The 24,627-nt window shown below is 39.8% G+C and overlaps 1 protein-coding gene across 4 annotated transcripts in view; it reads right to left on the bottom strand.

The window, feature by feature from the left end:
- Positions 1–24,299, bottom strand: part of LOC122867693 (ankyrin repeat and fibronectin type-III domain-containing protein 1) — a 137,448-nt gene extending 113,149 nt beyond the window's left edge. The window contains exons 1-2 of one of the 4 annotated variants that reach the window (XM_044178812.1): positions 24,066–24,299; positions 19,513–19,607 (exon numbers count right to left, since the gene is read on the bottom strand). In XM_044178812.1, the coding sequence (XP_044034747.1) occupies positions 19,513–19,529 (17 nt within the window). In that variant the 5' untranslated portion in view covers positions 19,530–19,607; positions 24,066–24,299. Of the gene's footprint in view, positions 1–5,747; positions 6,341–19,512; positions 19,608–24,065 lie in introns of those variants that run through there. The other 3 variants (XM_044178816.1, XM_044178814.1, XM_044178811.1) reach the window with 3 other exon arrangements.
- Positions 24,300–24,627: the final 328 nt, after the last annotated feature.

The following is a 24,627-nucleotide window of genomic DNA, read 5'->3' as shown; positions in this document are numbered from 1 at the left end:
CAGCTGGTTGCCTCGCAACCTCACGGTGATGACAAGACAAGTTCCCCCATGTTTTCAGTCTTTATGCTAAGCTAAGCTAACCGTCTCCTGGTTGTAACTTCATATTTAACAGACAGATATCAGAGCGGTAGCTATCTTCTTATCTAACTAGAAAGCATATAAGCGTATTCCTTTAAGGTTGACTTTTAGAGACATTACATCTAATGATATGCAACACAAAACTATGATTGCATATAACTGATAACTGTGGCAAAACAAATGCGCGTATCACCCAATGAGCATATTTAACCAAATATAATCAACATTTTCTGATGTAAGCCAGCCAATTATATATCCTTTGATCTATGCATGGAATAATATCTAATCCATTAAATGCTTGACTTTACAATAGAAGATTATTAATCATTAATTCATTAATGAGAGAATGAAATGCTGAAGCATGATTCAGTTGTATATGCATTACACATTGAATAGCAGCCTTCTTAGTACCAGCAAGTTTTTACAAGCTACTTTGTAACATTTCATTTTACAGACAAGTGCTCTTGCATAAAACTCTAAATGCGCCTGTGTTCTCTTTCAACTCCCTCGTATGTCTGGCTCAGGATCTATTTTCATGCTTGGGGCTATTTATCACCAGGGAGCCATCAGGTAAACAGACAGCCAGCTCTAAGTCAGCACATCTGCAGGCTTGAGAAGTAAAGTACTGACATACAGTATGCCCGCTATCAGCTAGTAAACTACTCCCCTGATAGAGGAGGTGGGTGTTGCAGTTGTGAATATTTGACCTGGGATCAGAGAATCCCTGAATGAGATTCAAAGCAGAAACGTGGAGGACCCGGGACGGTCTGATGATGAATAATGCTTTTGTATTGCTGAAGATCAGACGAAGAGCTGATAGTGACTGTATACATGCGGGCATACTGTAGCACACACACATATACACTTTGATGGTAATAGAAACAGGCAGGTCTCTCACTCCTCAGCAATCCATACTGACTTGCATAAAAAAGCATTTGCCTGAAGCACACACACATGCATACACACACTCCTCACAGTTGGCATAAGATGAAATATCTCAGGGTCCATCGGTAAACACATGCACACATACAACCATACACACACTAACACACACATGCACAAACACAGTTGGTGGCCTCCCACCAGTACATCATGATGATAACACACTGGGCTGAGCAGCCGGCCCAGGCCACTCTGACAATTTAGGCCTCACTCATCCTAAAAACCTGTTGCTAAGCGACTCTGTCTACAAAAGCAGGGGGAGAGGAGAGGCTTTTTTGCTTCCCAACAGCAATCTGCATTTTCACAAAAACAATGTCTTGCCCTGAGTTGTAAGCATCAAGTGCACCACATGTTTTCTGTTGCCAAATGTATTATCTCTGGTGCTGCAGTCAAGGCAGACAATTCACTTTCTTTGTTAGAGTCTGTGTGTGCAACAGCATTATGTGTGAGGAAATAAAATACGACATTAAATGAATACAAGTTTTTTTTAAATAAGAAAGACAGACAATGTGGTACAGGAGTAGGAAGAGGAGAGATAGCAAAATAATTATAGGACAATGGTGTGATGGTGACGTGTGAAAATACACTCTGTGTGAAAATACACTCTGTGTGAAAATACTTGCCGAAATAGGATACTGCATTTATTTGAGAAAGCCCACATGCCAGTGAACCACAAACAAGTTCTGCACATGCTTTTGAGCACTCATCCTCTAACTCTTTGGTCTCTCCCCTCTATCTCTTTCTGTACGTGACTGACAATGAAAAGAGCGCAGAAGACTTTGCAAAAGCTTCTGTTCTCTATCTCGCTGCAGGCTAAAATACGTTTTGCTCCCATAAGAACAGGTTTTAGTGCAACAGATGTACAGCAGTTTGTATTAGTGACCTATTTTAATGCTAAAAGTAGCCCATGCACTAACCCTGACACTAAAACCTATTTCTTAACAGTTGAGTAGAGTAATGCATGGTGAGTTTATACCCTCAACCTTGACTCAAGCTGCTGTATAGGTTGTCACATCATCATTAAGGCTTGACTAAATGGAAATCCTTTTCCAGTAGCTTGATGAATACTGTATGAAGGTGAATGGCACTGTTGTTGAATGCAGCTCCTGTAGTGAGAACTATCCGTGGTGCTGAATCAACTTCTAACACACACACATCTTTGGTACAAGATTTCAGGTCTATAATTAAACCATTTTATGATTTAACACAGACTGAAAAACAATTCAGACTGAATACTATATATCTTTTTCTAAATTCAATCTTAAACATTCTCCTACTGGCACATCAGCACTAATGAATGTTCCATTTATTAATGTAATGTTCTTCTGAAGCCAGTTAAATAGCACATGGTTACTCATTCATAAGCCAAACTTAACGGCTTGGTACTGAGCCATTCATTAAAAGTGTTCTCACTGTGTTTGAATGTAGATGTGTGCTTCTTTTTCTTCTTTTTACTTCTGTTCTCATCTCTCTCTTTACACTTCTTTTATCTTTCATCCAGATCATTTCTAGCTACTTCCTTGCATTTCATTTCTCTTTATTGTACTTCTTGTCTTGCATTATCTTTTTCCCACACTCCCATCACCTTCTTTATTAACGGATTCCTGGATATAAGTTGTATTCTACAGATAAAACTGACCGATGATAGTAGCATATTAAAATATCTTAGTGCCAACTAGGGAAGACATGTACAATTCTCAGGAGGTTGCAAGAAACAGGACTGACCCATGATGTGGCAAAAGGATATGACCAGATTAACCTCTGTCTTTATCTTTCAGTGATTCAGTAGACATTGTTCGAGAAATCACTGGACTGAATGGATTGAATGAAGCAGCTTTGAGCAGCTTAAGTGACAGGCAGTAGCAAAGGCCAGCCTTGCAGACTTATCCCTCTACATTACAGAATGATGGACATTAACTTGTTCATTACATTACTGATTCGTCATCACTCATCATCCATTATGGACTGACCGACTTGTCACCATTCATTATGGCTGTATCCCAGAGAGGGCACAGTTAGTGCCTACATTCTGCAAAAAAAACTGCTGACACTACAGTATTTCTCTTTTGGTTAAGTAAATTTGCATGTAATCTATAATCATGCTCCTTCACAGCAAAACTGAAAGACCTAAAAGGCTGTGAATAAGGGATAAATGGGCTGTTGAAAGCAAAGTTATGGAAAAATAGCCAAATCGACAACTTATCAAACTATGAAAAAATAATGGCAATTCCAGGTTGACATATTTTCTAGCATTTCAATAGCAATTAAGGTGGAATTGGGTGGTTTTAAGGTATGGACTATAATATGAGCTCAAGTTCTAAATAAAAGGTTACAAATATCTCAATTAAATCTGGCGGGAGTGGAAATTTGATTATTTTAAGGCCAAAGGGGGCAGGAATACTGTACAGTGTGAGCTCTCGGCAAATCTAAATTTATAGATAGATTTAGAGTCGAGGTCATTAATTAGTCTTAGCAGAAGGTGGCAGGTGGCGTGGGTACTTGCTAGACAATACTGGAATGTTGGAGAGAGGTCATTGCTAAAGCCATGAACCTGGTTTCCATTCATTCACTGTGACTGAGCATTGAGTGATAACAATCCTTGCTGTAGTCACTCTCTTTCTCTGCACACACAGATATACATGCATGCATACGTGCATATGCATCTCAATAAAACATAATGTAAGCTAATGGCTGCGCTAACTTGTGACTTTTTTGTACTAGATTGCACTTTTCTTCCTGCTCCTATTCAATCAGAGACAAAAGAAGCAGAGCTCAGCTGTCCTGGTCCTACAAATAGACCTTCTTGGTGGATGTCAGAACACAGAGACAACAGGCATGAGAGAAAAGGGAGAGTGATAAAAAAAACAAGAAAGACTGAAGTCAGAGAGAAAAGATGGGACGAGATGGAGAAAGGGGGTGGCTTGTGAGAAAGAGACAGTGAGTGGGAGAGACAGAGACAAAGACACTGTGGGGATGAGAGAGATGCTGGATTTGTAATGGCAGGGAATCTGAGAGCTTTTTTTGTACCAGATGTCCACCCACGTTAACACTTAATGCTGTGAGTGAATGATATGAGATTTGATGGACATTATTTCAAAGTCTAGAGTTCTGGCAGTGGTGGGAGTTTTTTACACTAGCATTCTGATTTGTACTTTCATCCCGGTTATATGATTTAACATCAGCTCACAAGCAATTTAATGAGATTCTTGTTAAATCTTAAGATTTTTGAAGGTTCTGAACTGGTAAGCAAAAAGAGAAACACAGGACTCTAGACTCGCCTCAAAAGTTTCTTTTTCCTGGGGGTCCGACTTCAGCAACAAACATCTTTCTAAATTTAGGACGCTAATTTCAGTGCTGTGATGCAAAGCGAGAGTTTGTTAGAACTTAACAAAACCACGCAAATTAAGTTAGCAGGGTGTGAACAGCTTCTGTGTGACACAAAATTAACTGGGTATAAACAGTGTTGCAGTGGAAGTAACATTTCAAAATCCATCTTAGACACCTTTCTAAGATGGATTTTGAAATGTTACTTAGACACTGTCAGACCGTTCCAGGTCCTCCATATTTAGATGAACCATAGAGGAAAATCACAATTGCAATCACAATCACATCTTTAATAAACTGTATAGCTCCTTGCACAGTCCTATTCGGAGATGACTGTGATTTAGAAATGTAGGTTCAGGACAGGAGAAGACAGGAAATTAAACATGTTTCTCACACGCATTTCAAAAGTAATTTCAAATGTACCTACTCGGGGTGGTGGTACAGTGGACCATGGACTTGCGGCATTAAGATTGCTGCTTCAAATCAACAGATTGTCTGGGAAATACTCAGGGTAAATCCTGAAGGATAAACATTTTCCTCTCTTCAACACCTACTGTCAATCTGATCTTGAGCAAGGCACTTACACAACCCCAACATTCTCTGCTGGAGCATCTCAGCTATCAACAACAGAGAGTTGGCGTTGTGGGACAGTATGATATATGTGAGAGAGGATGTTGCTGGAAAAGAGAATGTGCACGAGGTAGACTTTGCCCAGAAAAGCTCTTTCTCCGTCTTTCTGTTTCTCCTTCTCCTCTATAAGGAGTATATTGACTTTATCCTCTCTATTTCCATCTATAGAAAAGCTTCTGAAATCCAATGGTGCGTCAGTGGTAGGAATCCATAGTAGCCAGCACCATGCCTGACAGCACACATCCACTGCACCTCCACACTTATGTAACACAATAGTGGCTCACACATGCATACAGACACATGCTTACATCCACACACACGCACACACATACACACACACACACACACACGTATACAAACACTTGCATGCCTGACAGTCCTGTTTGTGTGCAGACACGCATAAATACACTGACAGATTGACTTTTTTAAAACAATATTAACTTATTCAAGCCTGTTATTCAGATAGTGTGGTGCTCTTTGATGGAAGGGACCAATCCTATTTTTTCTCTGATATATTATATTCACATCAAATATATTTAATCAGTAAATATTATTAAATCATTCAATTGTGACAAAAACACTGAGATACAGTGTGTGATGTACAATGAGGAATGATACCATAATCTTCTCAAGACACAGCATGTAAACATGTTCATTTTGTTGTGCAAAGAGAAACACATAGGGATGTGACAATGTATGCTTACAGCCATAGAGCCATGTAGCCTGGCATACCTGTGCACAGACACAGACACAAAGACATACACACAGGTTACCTGGCCTCTGCCACAGTGCAGCAGTAACTGCCACTGCGCTGCGAGCTCCTGCCCACCCGCAGCTCCTCTTGAGACTTACGGCGATTAAAGTAGTCTGTGAGTTTCCCAAAACTCGCCATCTTTCCTCTCTCTGCTCACCTCCACCTCCCTCTCTCCTTTTGCCTTCTTTCCCTTTGAGCCGTAAAAAAAAAAAAAATCTGGTTCTGTTCTGCAAATCTCCTTGGCACACGACCTCCTGACTTGCTGTCCGCCTTCTTCTGCTTCTGCCTGGATTCAGTGGCACAGCTCAGCGTCAGCCGTAGGTCCGAGTCTCCCTGTGCTCCCTCATCCTCTTGTGCACAGCACTTAATGTGCAGAAGAACGAGCCAAACCCCACTCTGCCTTTCTCTGCCTTTTTCTGCCTCTCTCCTCTCTCGATCAGTTGCTACTGGGCACAGAGCGCATTCACTGACTCTCTCAAAATAGTAACGTTTGTAACTGCCTACCAATCGACACAGCAGGAGGAGTGCCCCCTCACTGGCGAGCAAACAGGAAGGAGGAGAGAGAGAGAGAAAATGAGAGAGAGAGAGGGAGAAAGGTGGTGGCTGAGCGCCAGTCTTCTTGTGTGCTGGAAAAAGCAGAGCTGGTGGGAGAATATGAGCTGCTATGATGCTTGTATCTAAGCCCACCCCCCTCTTTCTCTCTTTATGTCTCTCTGTGTTTTTAGCGCATATTGTCTGTGTTGCTCGCTCACTCGCTCGCTCGCTCGCTCTCTCTCAGGCATGAATTCTTTCACACGACTCTCGGTGAGCACACATACAGCCTTCGATCAAAGCTGGAGAGCAGGTGACAATGGTTGAGCTTTGTGTGTGTATCACCGTGTCTAGCTCTCTATCTCTCTCTTCTGTTCCTCCCTCCTTTCTATCTCTCTCTGTCACACACACACACACACACACACACACACACACACACATAGACTCACATTCAACCTGAAGTGCACCTGCTCCTCGACCATAACTTCCCCTGCTTGTTTATCTGTGTGTTTGTTTGATTGTATGTGTGTTGTGTAAAAGAATAGCTCTCTCTTTAACTCTAATGTCATCGATAATGAAAAACAAGCAGAGAGGTTTGGCCAAAATGACCGGCTGGTGGCCCCATGCATTTATCTGAACGAAATCCACTCGGAATAAAAAGGATGATGGGAGGACGGGGGCAGTGAGGGAGTGAGGGAAGGACAGAAGGGAAGTGTACGAGAAAGGAGGGAAAGAAGATATAGAGGGAGGGCTCTTTGTGAAGAGCTCATTAGTAAGTAAGTGTGTGTGTATATGTGTGGCTCCCTCCCACACATACAGGCATTCCTCTCTCTATTTGCTGTCTTTTTTAATCTATTCAAGAATAGGTGACCATGTCTTCTTCTTCTCTCTCTCCCTTCCTGCTTTCACTGACAAAAGCTCTCGGTTACACCCTCCATTTACCTCTCCATCCCCTCTAGCTGCCTGCTTCTCCTTCCTTTCATCCATCTCCTTCCACATGCCTCCGTTTTCTATACCTCTCATCCTCCCTCTCTCCCCTGCTCTCACTCTCTTTCCCTCTTTTTCCTCTATTCAACCAGCCAGAGGGTAGCTTCTAAATTATCTGACATGTACATCATGCTGACTTGAGAAGGTACACATCAAAGCCCAAATGTGAAATGTAAGTATACTATACATATTTAGTCCAGTTCAATTTTATTTATATAGCGGCAATTCATAACAGAAGTTATCTCATTGCACTTTTCCTATAGAGCAGGTCTAAACCGTAGTCTTTATAATATTATTTACAGAGACCCAACAAATCCCACCATGAGCAAGCACTTGGCGACATATATAGTATATATATATATATATATATATATATATATATATATATATATACAGTTACTGGACAGCTAACATCCACTTTATTATCTTTACAAGGAGTAGATCAAGATCAGTAAAGCCAGATTTACTCAGATCAGCAGCAATCAAAGTTGCTACAATCACACTGAATATATATACAATACAATTTTAGCATGAGTGGTTTTTCCTGCTCAAATGACGCATTTGTGAGCATCGTCTTTAGGGCTGCAATTAACAATTATTTTCATTATCGATTAATCTGCAAATTATTTTCTTGATTAATCGCTTGGTCTGTAAAACATCAGAAAACAGTGACAAATGTGCATCACAAATTTCTTCAGATGTCTTGTTTTGTATGACCAACAGTCCAAAACCCAAAGATATTCAAATTACTATCATGATAAGATGAGAAAAAAACCTTAAAATTTCCTTGAAAAATTACTTAAACAATTAATCAGTTATCAAAATGGTTGCAGATTATTTTTCTGTCAATCAACTAATCTATCTAAAAACGAATCGATTAATCGTTGCAGCTCTAATCGCCACTAACAGTTTCAGAAAGCAAGAATTTTAAGAGAAGTGGCAGATTATTATGACTGCAATGTAACTGTCTACATTAGCTAACCTCAAGTAAAAATGGGGACAACAATGTTCAAATTAAAGTGGACAAAATTAAGTTAGAAATGGTGCCTCTTGCACTTTCAGAAGAGGACGAGAAGTAGTAAATTTTGACATGACTAATTGGGAAAATATATCCCTCCAGGTACTGCAATTTGAAAAGTGTTCAAAGCAGATCACTTTGTGTGAAAGGCAGCCCAAAAACTCACTTCTTTGAAAACACAAGGAACATGTTTGGAGAAGACACACATGACCAAACCACTGAATATATGTGCACATTGCACAATACTCCAGTAATGATCAGACACTGTGTAGACAGTTAAAAAAGAATCATTCTTAACATCTCAACTATTAATCAAGATGTAATTACACTGCCAAGACAAAACATATTCCAGTTCTAAGAATAATTTCACAAAGGAATTTGAAGCAATGCATGTAAAGGAATTTGTCTCAGTAACACTGGTGCAGAGACTGAGATTTTGACAATTTACAGACTGTGTCAGTGTGTGTGTGTGTGTGTGTGTGTGTGTGTGTGTGTGTGTATCGCTGTGTGTGTTCTGCTTCTCTTTGCTGTGCTGTGATCCCACGCTGCAGTTAATGTTGTGTGAAAGGTGTGGGTTGTGCGAGCTTTGCAGGTTCCTGTGCTAAAGAGTTCAGCTTATTGATCAGCCTTTCCTGTCTGCCGCCTTCTCGATCAAAATTCTCTTCATTCTCTCCCTCTCTGTTATGATTTGCACTACCCCTCCCCCAACTGCACATCGTCTGAGAAGCAACATGGTCTGACTATATTGCCCAGGAGGCACGGTAATATTTCAAGTTTGAGTCCCTGGGCAGAAAGAGCAGGGAGAGAGGGAGACAGAGAATACCGAAGAAGTCTACCGAGAAAGACAAATTAGGTGAACATAGTGTAATATTAATGACTCTTAAAGCCTCTGTATTCCTCATCCTTGCTGACACTACAATATTATTCTTCAATAAATCTGCAGTGTTACAGCAGTAGGTGCATACGCATTTGCAAAACAAATTCATCATTATGTATGTACGTCCTGTGCTGCTGCATTTTAATACTCGAGATTCATTTGAGAACAAGTCTGAAACTTCATCAACAGCCCCCCATTTTTCCCTTTTTTCAGCCATATGGGGAACATAATGTGAATGCTTGAAATAGCAGTTAATTGGTGAATGTTTTTGTTTTTTTACCACTAAGATGAGGAATAATACCACATTTTGTCTGCAACACTGCTGTTACTCATACCTGCAAGAGGCAGTGAAAGGCTAATAAAAAACATATTATATAAAAAAATGTCCATACTCTATACTTTTAGGACAAAATCAGTTTATGTTTATGCGTAATACTGAGTTATAATACTATTTGAATATTCCTATGAATCTTATTTTGAAATGCTTTTATCAGTGCTGCAATCATGGTGTAAAAAGTATTTTACACCTTTTTTGAGGGGGGAATAAAACTTTGGCTGATGAATGAGGTTGCCTGTTATAAATAGCTGGAGAGATAGAGAAACACACAGAGGAAGAGTTGGAGTCAGGGAGACAGAGAGAGCTGGAGTTCAGAGGATTGAGGGAGACAATGAAAGAGAGTGAATCTTGACAAAAAAAGGATATGGCAGCAACAGAGCGAACAACAGGCCTCTGAGGGGAATTTACCACCACACAGCGAGGAAGCGCTGAGCTCAAACTATTGACAGCCCAGGCTTCTTTTTGCCTTTAGTCTGCATTTGGCTCTAAAATGGGTTTGTCTGATGAATAAATCATATACCACTATTTTTTAGGGCTATTTTCATTCAAACATAAAAACATTTTCACTCTTGCAACATCCATTTGGGAGCGCAATACATGGCTTGAGAAAGTTGTTTCCACTGAACTAAAAATAGAGATGAGGTCATCTGTGGACAGTCACTAGAACTTTTAATGTAAATGCTGAATAATTCAATCATGATTTAGATTATTAGCCATGACTTATTATTAAACCAACTGTCAAAACACACTGTGAGGTAGCTCATTTCATTCAGGTTTTAGGCCACAGCAATTTGATTTTCATTGCCAAACAATAAGTTATCGCAATACAGAGGTGAGGCCGAACTATTAACAGACACAAAGTCATTTTTTTTACTTTTTTCCCCACAATTTGGTCATTGTGTTTTCTCCATGTGTGCAACAATTCCTGTCATTGCTGACCCCTCTGTTGGCCTGGGAAGGGTAAACCATACCGTACCAAGTGCCTCTTTCTTTACATGTCAGTGACGTCACCAGCTGTTTGTTTTTTTATCCGACAGACAGGATTTTCACAGGACTGGAGCTTCCAGTGCAGTCACCAGAACATGATGCTCACTGCCGAGGCACAGCTCTCAGGAACTGGACTGGGTCCCTCCAGTGGTGGGCAAGTGTTTTACGTTTACACAAGTATGAGTATTTGTACCTTTGCATCAACATTGCGTACACGTCGGCCAATAAGTAACAAGAAATTGCTGTACAGAAATGCCAAAGACATATTTGAGGTAATTTAGAAACAGTGAAATGATATTTTTACACTGTAAAATGTTGTGCTCAGTACATATGTGACATCTTTATCAAAAATGTTTGTTTATGTTACGCATTTATGTTAAAAAACAAATCGATCTATATATGACTATATATCCCTTTTTTTAAACTTTTAAATATTGATATTGGTATTATCCTCCTGTATCTGTCGGCAGGGGCGTAGGACTGGGGGGACAAAGGGGACTGAGTATGCAGGGACCTCATGTGAGGACGGCCCACAAAGACACTAGAATGAATAGCCATGGATGCGGGGAGGGGCCCATAGAGAATGCCTATGTACAGGGTCCAGAATTTTGTACTACGGCCCTGTCTGTCAGGCTATAATGTGCAAATGGAGCATGTATGCAATCATGAATGTGAAATCAATACCGACTTGTGACATACTGAACACTGACAATAAATATTCACCAAGCGCTCAGTCTGCAGACACCTTGATACATCATTCCACTCTACAGCTCATTTGACAATAGAGAAACAGCCAGCCATGGAGAAAGTGAGAGACAGTTTAAGAAAGCTTCTTCCTGTAATTACTGTGGCAGCACTCAGCAGCCTTCCCTGCTGGGATTAGTCAGACAGGACCATTCACAAGACGAGACACACACACACACACAGAAGTTATTCACAGTAAAATGAACACCATCATTTTGGAGCACACCAGAAGAATCGTTTATATCTGCATGGAATGATAAGCACCCTCCATAGAACCAGACACACACACTCAGACACACCACACGCTGAGGATGAACACTGCCACCATCTTTGTGAGTCAACAGTAAAGGGCCCTGCCAAGCAGCCCCAGGACAATCTCCCTCTCCCTCTGTGCAGGTGAGTGTGTGTGTGTGTGTGTGTGTGTGTGTGTGTGTGTGTGTGTGTGTGTGTGTGTGTGTGTTGCGGCCCTGACATCCCTACTTCTTCCCTTTCCTTTCTCCTTTCTTTTATTTCTTATCATCAGTCACTTGTTCCTTTAGCTCTAAGTTTCTTTTCTCTGCTGTCTATCTCTCTCCTAGTCTACCCTCAGCACCTCTTTAATCATAACCCTATAAAAATCTTGTACTCCTTTTGGAGTTGCATATAGTACATACAGTATGTGAAGTAATTAAGAAAGGTTAAATTGGTACAACACTTTGGTTCTACAGCTAATTACAACTACAGCTACCTGCTATGGGAGGTAGCTGTAGGTTAGGCCAATGGTTCTCAAATGTTTTCTGTCATGACCCTTTTTGGAAAAAAAATCCACAGCTGCAAATTAGTAATTTATAGAAGACCTTCAGACTGAAATGTAAATTATAGAGTTCAGGGATAAACACAGTATATTTCTATGAATTACAATAGCCTATAGTCAAAAACATTTCCTGTAAGCTTATCCAGCATTTTGGCAGGTGTATCATCCATCCTACACATATTCCTACACATTTAGAGGAGCTTGGCATTTTAGCATCTTTCAATTCAAGTTCACAGAGATTTTTTAAGAATTATTGACATGTGTCTATCCATGTGTGTGTGTGTGTGTGTGTGTGTGTGTGTGTGTGTGTGTGTCTGCCTGGTACATTCTGTAACCAGCTCAAGGGGTGAGCAAAGAGGAACAAACAACAGCTGGGTTCCGCATGATTCATATCCCCTACTGACATATTTTGTATTGGCAAAAAGGAAACTTCAGGGATATAAAATCTCTGCCTCTCAGTCATACAGTTTCACATTTACATACACTAATATGTGTACATACAGAGACATACATTTGTGTTCATCAGACAAGAGGAATCACTCTTTAAAGCTAATGGAGCATTAGCCTGACAACAACTGTGTTATAAAGAGACAATGTTAAAAATCATGTTTGCTCTTGAGCAGAGTCAGAATGCTTTCTGTCAAGTTTCATTCAATACTAAATGTAAACCAAAGTAATTTGGTTAGCCATGTACTCTTTCTCTTATGTTAATTTGTTTCAAAGTTAAGTGACATTTTTTTTAAATGTGAATGTTGTAGTTTGAAAAACAATAATCTGCTTCACAATAAGCCTTTTACACAGCACACAAATTGAGACATTACAGCAGGAAATGTATTAACAAGGGCTGCAATCCATGGTATTGTGCCACAATTGGGACAACTTCAGAAAACAATGCATTCTGAAACACTGAATAAATGCTCACAGCTATGGACAACTTGCAGTATCTACAGTATTTTTTTTTTGTTATGTTAGTTGATTTTAATACTCTACCCTCATGCTATAACCAATGGCTGCCTGGAAGATGTGAAAATATGAAGTAGCATGCTTTGGGAAATGGCTAGTAGTAATGTACATGCAATTTGAAGTAAATTGCCTAAAACATATGAGGTTGGTTGTTTTGTATGTCTTTTTAACAATTGTGAGCTGCTTAGCGCAGTCAAATGATCGACCACCTCTGACCCCATGTCTGTAGCCCATCTTACTCTGGCTCACAGGAAAGATTTTTAGTTAAAAGTGTGGGTACAGACAAATGCACACTAATTTCCAGGACCCCAGCTAAGAATGTGAAAGAGTCTCTGCTAACCTTATATGCGAAAGCAATGATAAGCTGTGAAGTGCGCCAACTTTCTCTATAACAGTTTGGTTTGGTAGCCTGACCACTTTCTTTCTTCACTTTATAAATTTCAGCTTCACCAAAAGGCTCTGTATATTGTTCAACATCTCCCCTCTTTGAGGAAATGCCCTCAGGGAGGAGATATGGAGTGCTTTGTTTTTAATGTGAGAGGTTCAAAAGAAGAACATTCCCTGAGGCTATTCGACTCTTGAGCAGTAAACCTTTGGCACTTTAAGGTACACGCCTTTAACTTGTTGTTTTTCCTGTATTTATATATGGTATTTTGTGCATTTTCAATAGTCTATTTATATTGTGGTTATATCAGTATGCTCTGTTGTATGTTGCCCTCTCCATCCGTCACCAAAGCAAGTTCCTAAAAACATTTGTTGTAATGGAAACAAAGTTAACATAGCTCAAAGTTGCTTAAAACTGTATGTATTTTGTATTTTGAATAGAGCACTGCTCTTTAAAAGGACTAAATGAGCACTGTTCTTTAAATACATTCACACACAGACACAAACACACAGGTAATCATGCACATCCACATACACACCACAGTGGAATGCCATATTTCTCTAAATGAATCATCTTCAGAGAAAAATGGAAATGCTCTGCCTGGAGGACTTGGAACCAGATGCCTATTTTCTTTTCCTCTCTCCCTCCATTACTCCCTCTTTTCCTACCTGTCTATCCATCTCTACCTCACTCACTCTATGAGAGCGCCCTGCCCCTCCCAGTCTGCATAATGCCAGTCTGACATACTGCAATTTAGAGAGCTTCTGGTCCTGAGGGCTGGTCTGAATAAAAGATGAGGCAATGTAAGTATTGACTGCTGACTTTTAACTTCTCTTAAACTCCCTTTAACTCCTTGACCTCTAAAATTGCTTATGAATCATCGCTTCCAGAATGCAAGGTAAAACTGTTTCTTGATGTTACAACCATACTCGTGTCCAAAGAGGTTGGCCTCCAAGCCCTACATTTAAAAAAATAAAGTCCAACGTTCTGTTTATAAAAAAACCACAAGCATATACATAGACCACTATGTAAACACAAGCATATACAGTATATACTGAATATGCATGTATATGCAGTTCATACATATACATGATAAACTTGAAGGATTGGGTTATGTAAATATTCCCAAGGATCCTATTTGCGTTCCAATCTTTCCACCCCTCCTTGAAAGTTCCTGTTCTTATTAGAGGTTTTCCAGCTTAATGCCCAGTGATTAGAGAGCGAATCAATTCTGCTTGGGGGAATTCACTGAGGTCTTAAGGTGTAGCTTACACATACACACACACAAGCTTTATAGCAGCAATGTGTATAAATGTCCTTGAGCCACACATTAAATCTTGTGCTGCTCTCACGTCTCTTTGAACATCCACTGGATTTCATACAATTCAGAGTCTGTATCTGGCAGAACTGCATCAGGACTACATGCAACAACTGTGTCAATGTTTTGACATTTTAACCATTTACTATAATATTTCCTGCTTACAGTCACTGCTAACCTTTTATACAAAGCATGTTGTAGCGTCTTTTTAATTGTGCTTTTTTTACTTCCAGGCAGCCACAGGATTTTATTCATTTCACTATGCAATGAAATTAACTTTACCAAGTATGTGTGGTTAAGTAGTTGTATGTGACACTTCAATTCTAAGCAGGGCTGGCTACCACTTTGTCCATAAACGCACAATGGATATGCAGAATCAGGATAGGTTGAAATGTTTATTATTTTAATGTACCCCAACATATGATTTTTATAAAACCTGTTGTGGAAAATTCAAAAAAAATTCTCTGAGACAGAAACAGTACCACTAGAGGGCAACTATTCCTTCCCAAAAATACACTGTCTCTTTCTTTTTTCTATCTTTCTCTCTCTCCCTTTCAATCAAGTGACTGACACTCACACAGCCACTCAATATATTCACTGCTGTCATTGTTTTTCTCTTACATAAACATCTCAAAGATCATTTTAAAACACTCCAGTGATTTCCTCACACACACACACACACACACACACACACACACACACACACTGTTTTGATGGAAGCCAACCACTGCTTCTGTTTTTGCTCATGTCTGATGTCCAGCCGACCGCCCTCCATGATTCATTATGCGGCAGTTCAGTTAGAATTGAACTGTGCTGTGTGTCGTTTCTCATTGTCATCATTGTCTGGAGAGTGATTAGGCTGTCGCTGCTGTATACATTTGTGTTTATGTGTATATGTGGAGGCGGAGTGTTCGGCGGGAAATGGTGTTCAGTGGTGTTCACAACATCACAGCACAACCAGAATCTCTTTTGGATGAGTAACTCGTGTTTTGTGACAAAGCTCCGCTTCATCTGACGCTAGCTACACACACACACACACACACACACATACACACCAAAAGATATAATAACAAGAAAGAGATAACAGGAATAAGACAATAAGAAGGATTAAGGATGTATTAGCCTGTAGGCACGCGCACATGTGAGTGTTTGCAGAAGGTTTTTACAGTGTGCTGCAGTCTGCAGACACAGACATGAGACCTTCGAGCTATGCTGTTCGCACAGCTTTGGAGAATCAGACACAGTCACTGGGTGTGTAGAAGTGTAAAGTTTTATGCTTGTAGTTTGGTTATAATGATCCCTGGGTAAATAGTGAGAATGCATTTTGAGTAAATGAGTAAAACCCACACAAATGCATAAAGCATGCAAGAGCCTAATGATATTTGTGACAAGCATTATCTTACTCATCCTCTAGAAATGCACATTCAACAAACCAGCAGCCTAAGTGAGCTTTACGGTCTACTTTACAATCTTTTTCTTTACTTACTTTACTTTAAGTTACTTTACATCACTTGGGGTTTTGAAGAGTCTGATTTCCAGATCAGCCCCCTGCCTCTGGTTTCTTTGAAATGCAGATATACTGTGTAAAGTCCCCTAATAGACTGTAGCCATTACCTCTTTAAATAGCTACATGTCAATTTCCCAACACAGATTTCATTATAGGCTGTGTGAATAAATCTAATGTCAGAGGCTCTGATCAGGGGGGGCATCAGGGAGAACACTCCTGGACGAATGAGGGACTACACCGTCTCACAGAAGAGATGTATTCTTGGAAAACATGTAAGGAAAGGGAGGAATCTAAACACCATATTTAACTGTGATTTAATGTCTATCTCTAAAGCAGTGGTACTGTATAGTATCCCATGGGAATAACTGATAGCGTGCCATTTCCTTTTACTGTAACATGACAATTTGGATATGTGAATTTCTGATGATGGTCCCCTTTACGTAAATGCCAGTGTGATCTTTGTAATACAAGTGAAATTGTGATACAGAGTTTGGAAAATTATGAGGTTTCTACAAAGCTGTCACCACACCTGCGTTTAACTGTCAAGCCATGACAGGTTGCGTCATGGGATATTAAACAGTACAATCTAATATTGAGCCACACTTCCTTCAGGAACATCTGACTGATTTCATATATGAAAGTTCCATTTTATTTGTGTTTGACTATCAGAACAAATATCCACATCAGCAAATGAGCCTCTTAGGAGTTCAAAACTGCATGGAGACAGAGGAAATGTTAATGTAAAAAAAAAGATGTTATGAGGCATTAAAATTAAGTGGCATCATCGCCCACTCTCCCAAACTTAGATGTTTGAAATATGAAATACTGTTGCAATCACATTGTTGCTACAACTTGAGTTCATTTATGCACTGGCAACATCAATCACGTAACAAATATCAATCCTTAAAAAAATCTGTCAATTTACAGTAAGAGTGAAATGTGATGCTGTTTTGATAGTCAACATCAAATTCATGTGAAGGTAATAATATAATACCATTCACTCCGTGAACTCAACCTTTCATGTTAGAAAGGTTGTGTCTCCCTCTAGTGGCTGAATACACACCACTGTGAACCCAATTTACCACAAATATCAGTCATGTCCTCATTATGCTTGGCCTTCTCTTATCAGGGCTGCGTAAACAGAACAGTAATTGGAATGTACCAAATGTCAAACAATTACTGGTTCTGTATTTTGCTCTTTATCTGAAAAAGACAAACTCTATTACAATATACCCTATTATGTTGATTATTATAAATAATGGTGTGTGTGCGGATGTGTGTGTGTGCGTTGTTTGTGTAGTTGGACTCAAAAAGAGAGAGGAAGGACAGACATATGATGTCTGTGGGTGTACACAGATATCACAAACACACACACACACACACACCACAATGATCATCAACATACTGTGACTACAACAGAGTTTGTCTAGCAACACAGAAGGCGTGTGCTTGTGTGCACATGTGCACAATGTGTACAGCTACAAGCACGAGTATATGTGTGTGTGCACTTGCATGGGGGTGCCTTTCCCTCTTGTGATGACTCACCAGTGAGTCACAGGCCAGAGAGGAGAGCGGAGTTGCACAAGTCAGGAACCCCTCGCTGACACTCCACACCTTGGCACGGTGCAGCGGCAGGTCGGTGGCGTAACCTCATTCTTAAGAGAAAGCTAGTCACGTTGGCATAGGAGCCAGGGGGCGTCGGATAATGAGGAGGGTGATTCATCAGTGATGTGTCACGGTCAACATGAGATATGAGGGGGGCCACTACTGACAAACTGTAAATGAATGGCTTCACCTGACAGGTTGAGGTGTAGTGAGTAGGAGGGAAAGCATGTAAGCACGCATCCCTTCCTAGGCACAGTCACAGATATGAATTATACATGCTGCAGCTACTCGTGCCGGTGAGAGATATAATAAAGTGACAAGTGAGGAGTTTGTGATTCACACACACATACTTGATTGCACAGTTACACACACACACACACACACACACAGAGAAACCCAGTACTTACTGTATGTACACATCCCAGAATCACAATGCCAATCCTGTTCCTGCTATCTGCAGAATGTGTTGAGAAGAAAGGAATAGGACATGCAGTAGAGCCAAGAAGATACAACTCCCATGGCTCTTATCACACTCTGCCCAGCCACAGCAGCACTGACAAAGAGGGCTAGGGATATATTTGCAAAGGAAGTTACTATGTCAGGAAAGAAGAAAAGCAGGTTTTGATGGAGAATAACAACACATAATGAAAGCCGTGTACAAGATAGATAGATAGATAGATATATAGATTGATAGATAGATCAATAGATGTCAGAATATATCATTCGAGTCTAGCAGTGTTGATCAGAAAAGTTCCTTCACAAAGGAGGACTGAAGGCATGTAGGGTTAGATAAATCCCCATCCCCCAACAGCAAAAGGTTGCCTTCATACATCGCTCCTCTGTGGCATCATTCCCAAGCTTTTTTTTAATCTTTCTGCTGACTCACTGCTTGAAAGGGAGACATAGAGTAGGAATGTTTGTGTTTGTGGTCTACAAAGTTTATGTATAATTGTGTGCCTCCATGATTTGTGTGTGCAACTGCTACCGAAGTGTATTCATGATTATATGCAGGTTTCTTTGTATTCCCTGCCCTCCCTGCTTCACTGTTGCTGTAAGACTTACTCCCCAGAAACTCCATTCATCAAATCAAACTGCAAGCTTTTGCATACTGGATGATGATAAGTCCTGTTTTGCTAAAAATAGAAAATAACAGGCTTTCAAAATGCCCAGACATGTTGGGCTGTAAACCTTCAAGCACCTCATCAACCTGTCCTACTAAAACAGTGAGAGACAGGTCGGAGAAACACAGAGCATCTGTTTAGATGTCACCAGCTGCCAAAAGAGTTGTCCATATAGAATAATGCGACTGGGCTTGTTTTCAATTTCTGTCAAGATGTTGTATTTCAAACAGACAGAGAGTCAGAATAATCATCATGTTCCCTTTCAAATGTCCTCACCTCAGCTCACACAAACACTTAAATACAAACCTTCAAGCCAGTACTGTTAAATTGGAGTCTTGTAAAAGGTTCTGCCTCCTAAATGGCTTTTAGAAAACTAATGGCTTTGGATTGAGATATATATAGTTGAAACTACTGGGTAGAAAGGGAGACCCAGTGGGCTGAAGCAATCTGCTAGTATATATAGCTGAAAGGCTTCTCCAGTGGACAACAACAGTTCCAGGAAGCCCCAAAATAGAGACAGGAAGTTCATTTAGAAAACACAATAAAACATGTTAACAAACTGTGTAAAACCAACTGTAAAATATGACAAATAAAGACATAATCTCTCTTACTCTATGAGTTGCTCCATTCCAGCACCCTGGGGCTCCAGTGGCTCCCAGGTTTGGGTTGGTAGTCCTCCTCTTACAGTGTGACTCCTGGCTATTACCTGGGAACACACACACACACACACACACACGTGTTAGCCTGGCACCAGTTAGCATACACCTAGAAGTATGTGAAAGACATGAATGATAAAATGATGAATAAGCAGATTGGGTATGCTATCTTTCACTCATTCATCAAAATCATCACTCATTTTAAAATTGGAGTTTTCAGCATACATTTCAACATACAAGATGTGCAATCACTCACTCAAACCATAGCTTTGTCTTTTGTCTGCCCTGTCACCCTCTTTCTGTCTCTTTAAGGGCCTCTGTAGGCCTCTCAGATCTTGAGGTGTTGAGTTTCAAAGTCGTCTTCATACTGTGTGATTTATGATGGAAACAGAGCTAGCCCTGGTTTCTCTGTTTCCCTGTATGTATTCACAATCACTACCCCGGACCCTGTCCCTCTACTTAGACAAGAATATGAAGTGCTGAAGCAAATAAATCTGGTCAGGATTATTACTACTATTACTTTATGTTTGGTTTTTACATTTGGTACATACTTGAACAGCTGTGACATTGATTGACTTTTAAATGTGCTTCATGGCATAGATATATTCTATTATGTTCTTCACACACACACACACACACACACACACACACACACACACAGCGAAACTCAATTCAATAGAATGTGCATGAAAGCTTTAAGATTAAGACTTTCTTAAACATCACCTACAAACCTTTCTATCCACCAATAACACTGACCTATTTCTCACTCAAGGAAACACACCATGAACCTAATTAATATTATTCGTGTTAATGTGAGGTAATTATGCAGAGCTGCAGCACCTGGATAAACTGTGTATGGGTGACACCTCTCTCGCCCCCAAGCCTGCATGTTAATTAAGCAGAACATCTGGCGAGAACGGAAACATACTGTCGAGTTGAACCGACGGGACGCTCCCTTGATCCAAAGTGCTGAGTGTTTTGAAAGGTGAACTTCAGTTAAATTTGGGATGCGCATAACTCCTTGCGCCAAGATCCGCTACAGTCAAAATTGATAAGCAGCCAAACCCAGCTTTCACTGATTTGATAGAAAAATCCTGGCAAGGCAAAGACAGTGGATGTTGACAGTGAGTGCAGCATTGTGTTGCAAGGTCAATTCTGGTTGTCATCAGAATTAAAAGACAAACATGACTTGTGATGAAACTATTAGTTTATTAATCGATCACAGGAAAATTATCAGACAGTTTTTTAAATTGATTACTTTGCTACTTAAAACTTCTGAAATTTGAAGATTGCTTACTTTTCTTAATTTAATATCATTGTAAATTTTATTTCTTTGGATATTTTGACTGTTTTTAAGACATTAAAGATTATATATGCCATTCATTTTTATATAAATGATCAATACATTCATCTAGAAAGAAGAAAATAGTGTTGGCTAATTTGACTGCATTAGATTAGATTTGTCGGTTGTGGCAAATTCACCAACTAAACTAAACTCAGACTGATATGTCATGGAAAGGATCTACAAGCCTACAAAATACAGACAAAAATAAAAAGAGACATTCATTGAGCAATTTCCTAAATGTCCTTGGATTGGGCTTAATCCTTGTCTGAGAAAGTGGCTGATACAGTTTTTGTAACTGTGTCCCAGAATGGCAAAGTTTGGGCAACAGACTGACAACCAGACAAAGCTGCAAACAGCTGAAAAGGCTAACAATACATCAAACAGCGGGGACAAAAGACAACTGCACAACAGAGGAAGAGTTATTAACTCACTAGTGTCTCAGCTTTATGATATGCTGCGGTTCTATCCAGATGTCCATTCACTTAGCATTAGCGGTGGCTACATTTTGGTCATCATATAATTAGTGCTACAGAAGCAAACCTTTTCTTCTATGAACTCCTGGTTTTGTGCATCTAACTGTCATTTATAACAGAAGTATAAAAAACAGACAAGAAGCAAATATTCAACACATTCCACATGCTTCGTTTCTCTTTTCATATATCTGTACTGTATCTACCTTCTTTCCCTCACCAAAGTCCTTCACAGTCACGGCTTTGCTTCCACCTAGTCAAGCATACTAATCTGTGCTGTAACTTAGAGCAGTGGCCAGCCACTGCCTGCCTGTCCCATGAAACATGCATAAGAAACAGATGTATCTTTGATGTAGGCTTGTTCATGTAGCCCCATGTGCATGAGTATATGAATGAGTGTGTGTGTATGTTTAAGTGTCTTTGTCAGTGTGCTCCCAGGCCCTGCGGGTCCAAGCCAGACTGGGGAGATGCGGCTGCATGCCCCAACACACAGGGGAGAGGGAAGGCTGACACAGATCCTTGGCAGGACAAATTATAAATGCAGCAATATGTTGCCATATATTATCTTTTAATGCATAATTCATATGATTGGAATCAATTTCGTGACTGTAATTTATACCTATTGTTATTAAGCATACTGTATGTATAGTGGATTTCATTTAGATAGAATTTCTGCTTTTATTCAATATTTTAAGTTTTATTTTGTTCTGCTTGAAAAGTTTAGTATCACAAATATATCCTTACTTACATTTTAACTGTAATTGTCCTGCTCTTTAGCATTTCAGCCTTTTGCCACTTTAGTTTGGCACACATATATATGCTACTGTTATGTAGATTTGTTAAAAAGAACATGTTTTTTTTTTCATATATCTGGTTTAATGAATCAAAATTAATTTCCCACAGTGTCACAGCGGGATCACCAGTTACACAGTATACTGATGCTTGACTTGTATATAGTATCAGTATACCATATAATTTTCTGTATTATGACCCCATCATTATCATGGAAAACACATGGTAATAATATTAAATGTGACACGCAATGGTTCCCACCTCTAAAAGACACACATTCATCCAACAACCTTTCAAAGCTCGATTAATCGTTTGGGTAATTCTTCAAGTGAAAATGCCAAACATTCCCTTGTCCCAGCTTCTAAATTGTGCATATTTGCTGCTTTTCTTCATTTTATGTAATAGCAAATTGAATATCTTTTGGTTTTAGTCGGACAAAACAAGCAATCTGAAGAGGTCACCTTAGGCTATAGGAAATTATGATAGGTATTTCTTTACTATTTTCTGACGTTTTATAAACCACACGATTAATCAATTAATGAAATTCCTATTTCAAGGTCAAAAATGATTTACTGTTTATCTGACATAAAGGTGCTACAGAATGCAGTGACTATGCTTTTAAGTTCCATGGATAATTAGAGATATTAGTTATTAGAAAAATTTGAGGCAGTTATATTTATAAAATATACGGATTATAATAATTAAATACAGGAAGCTTCCTGACTTTGGTGTGGTTTAGTATTCCTAGTGTTTTGGCCACCCAGTGTTTTAAGTATGAGCAGTAGGAGTGGATGCTGATGTTAGGATATTTTGCTGGCGTTGCACTCAACGACAGGTATGGCACTGGTCCATGAGACTGTCATCTTTTAGCATCTGGAGTTGTGAAAACTTCCTTGCACAAGACTGTAAACAAGTATAATCATGAGTCATCAGAGGGAAGAGCTTATCCTGCTTGTCATTAGCCACACTCAATAGCTGCCGGATTTGCTCTGTCTGGGTGTGTGTACTATATGTGTGTGGTAACATCTGTAGTAGTGACATAAATAGAACACCCCCCCCATGTGCCCCCTCATGTCCTCACATGAGTCGATGACCATGTAAAGTGACCTTGACCCTTACCACCATCTACACACACATGCCCTATGAAACATACAATGACCAACCCTGTGCCTCATTTGAGCATTGCCCCCCACTCGCCCACACACACACACACATCTTTTTCCTTTTCCCCTAAGACAATTGTGTTGTTCACTCTCTATTGTGGAAGCCAGTCATTTCCACATGTGTGTTGGCCATGAAACAGCAAAGAGCTGACTAAAAGCATCCCTTTCCTGACTAGCAGGGTCACAATTTGTCTCATATAAACACAGGACACACCTTAGCCGAATAGATTTCACATATCCTTCTGACCCCCTTACCTCCCAATGTGCTCTTCTTTCCACTGACACAGGATACCAATGACTAAATGTTAGTAAAGCTGCCTGTCTTGCTTTGATATTTTCATGCAGAGGAGTAAAAGAGAATAACATAACACTCCTTGTAGTAATGTTTTAGATTTTTAGTAAACTTTTAAGGGAGTTTTTGTTGAGAGAGAGAAGGTCTTAAAGCAAGCTGAACACTGAAGCTGGTGTCTTTTGTCTCCCAACGTGCCTCGCGCTGAGTTTCCCTAGCATTGTCATGACAACAGTGTGTACGCACCGACACTAGCCATAGAAAACAATACACCTAGCAAGTCTTGAGTGAAGTGGGCTAGCTAGCAACTTTCAATCGTTTTTTAAAAAGTTTGTCAAAAAAACAGTGAAGAAAAGACGCTACTGAAATCTTATTTCGCTCTAGCGAAGGACAAGTGCACAAGTGTGGAGACAAAAAAGAAGTGTACAAAGATGCATTCATTCGAATACCTTCTTTACGAAGAAATCTTGCTTTCCTTTCCTTCCTTGCGGTTAGCTGCCGTCAACTACTTAACTTTCTTCGGTCGGCTTAAAAGATTAAGTTTGTTACGCTGGTACTAACATTTTCTAAGCATGTGTCCTGTAGACACTGTTCACACTAGCACTACACGACATGTGAGAAGCAACGTCCAGCGGCAACTTTCTCCGCCCAGACTTATTCTCAACTCTTCTGCCTGCTTCTATCAAAGGATGCTTTGCTCCGCCTCACTCAAGACTGAAGATAAATCACTGTAATCCAAGAGATTTATAGTTTGTGTCTTTTAACCGATGGCAGGCTGCTATTTTCAGCAATGAGTTTCAAGGATATCGCTGAGATTTATAGCTACTTATTATTTATTTGTGAACTTCCATTAAGATTATTAGTGTTAAATGCACTCATTGTGGTCTTTCTTCTGCATTTTATTTTCTACAATGGTTCAAACACAGTCCAAGTGAATTCTGGCGATTGACTGCACGCAGGACAATTATCTTAATAAGACATTAATGGGTTTTTAGACTTCGCCCTGCTATC

This window comes from Siniperca chuatsi, linkage group LG20, assembly GCF_020085105.1.
Source record: "Siniperca chuatsi isolate FFG_IHB_CAS linkage group LG20, ASM2008510v1, whole genome shotgun sequence".
NCBI classification, from domain to species: Eukaryota; Metazoa; Chordata; class Actinopteri; order Centrarchiformes; family Sinipercidae; genus Siniperca; species Siniperca chuatsi.
The sequence above is the reverse complement of the archived record's forward strand: the minus strand, read 5'-3'. Positions and strand labels throughout refer to the sequence as shown.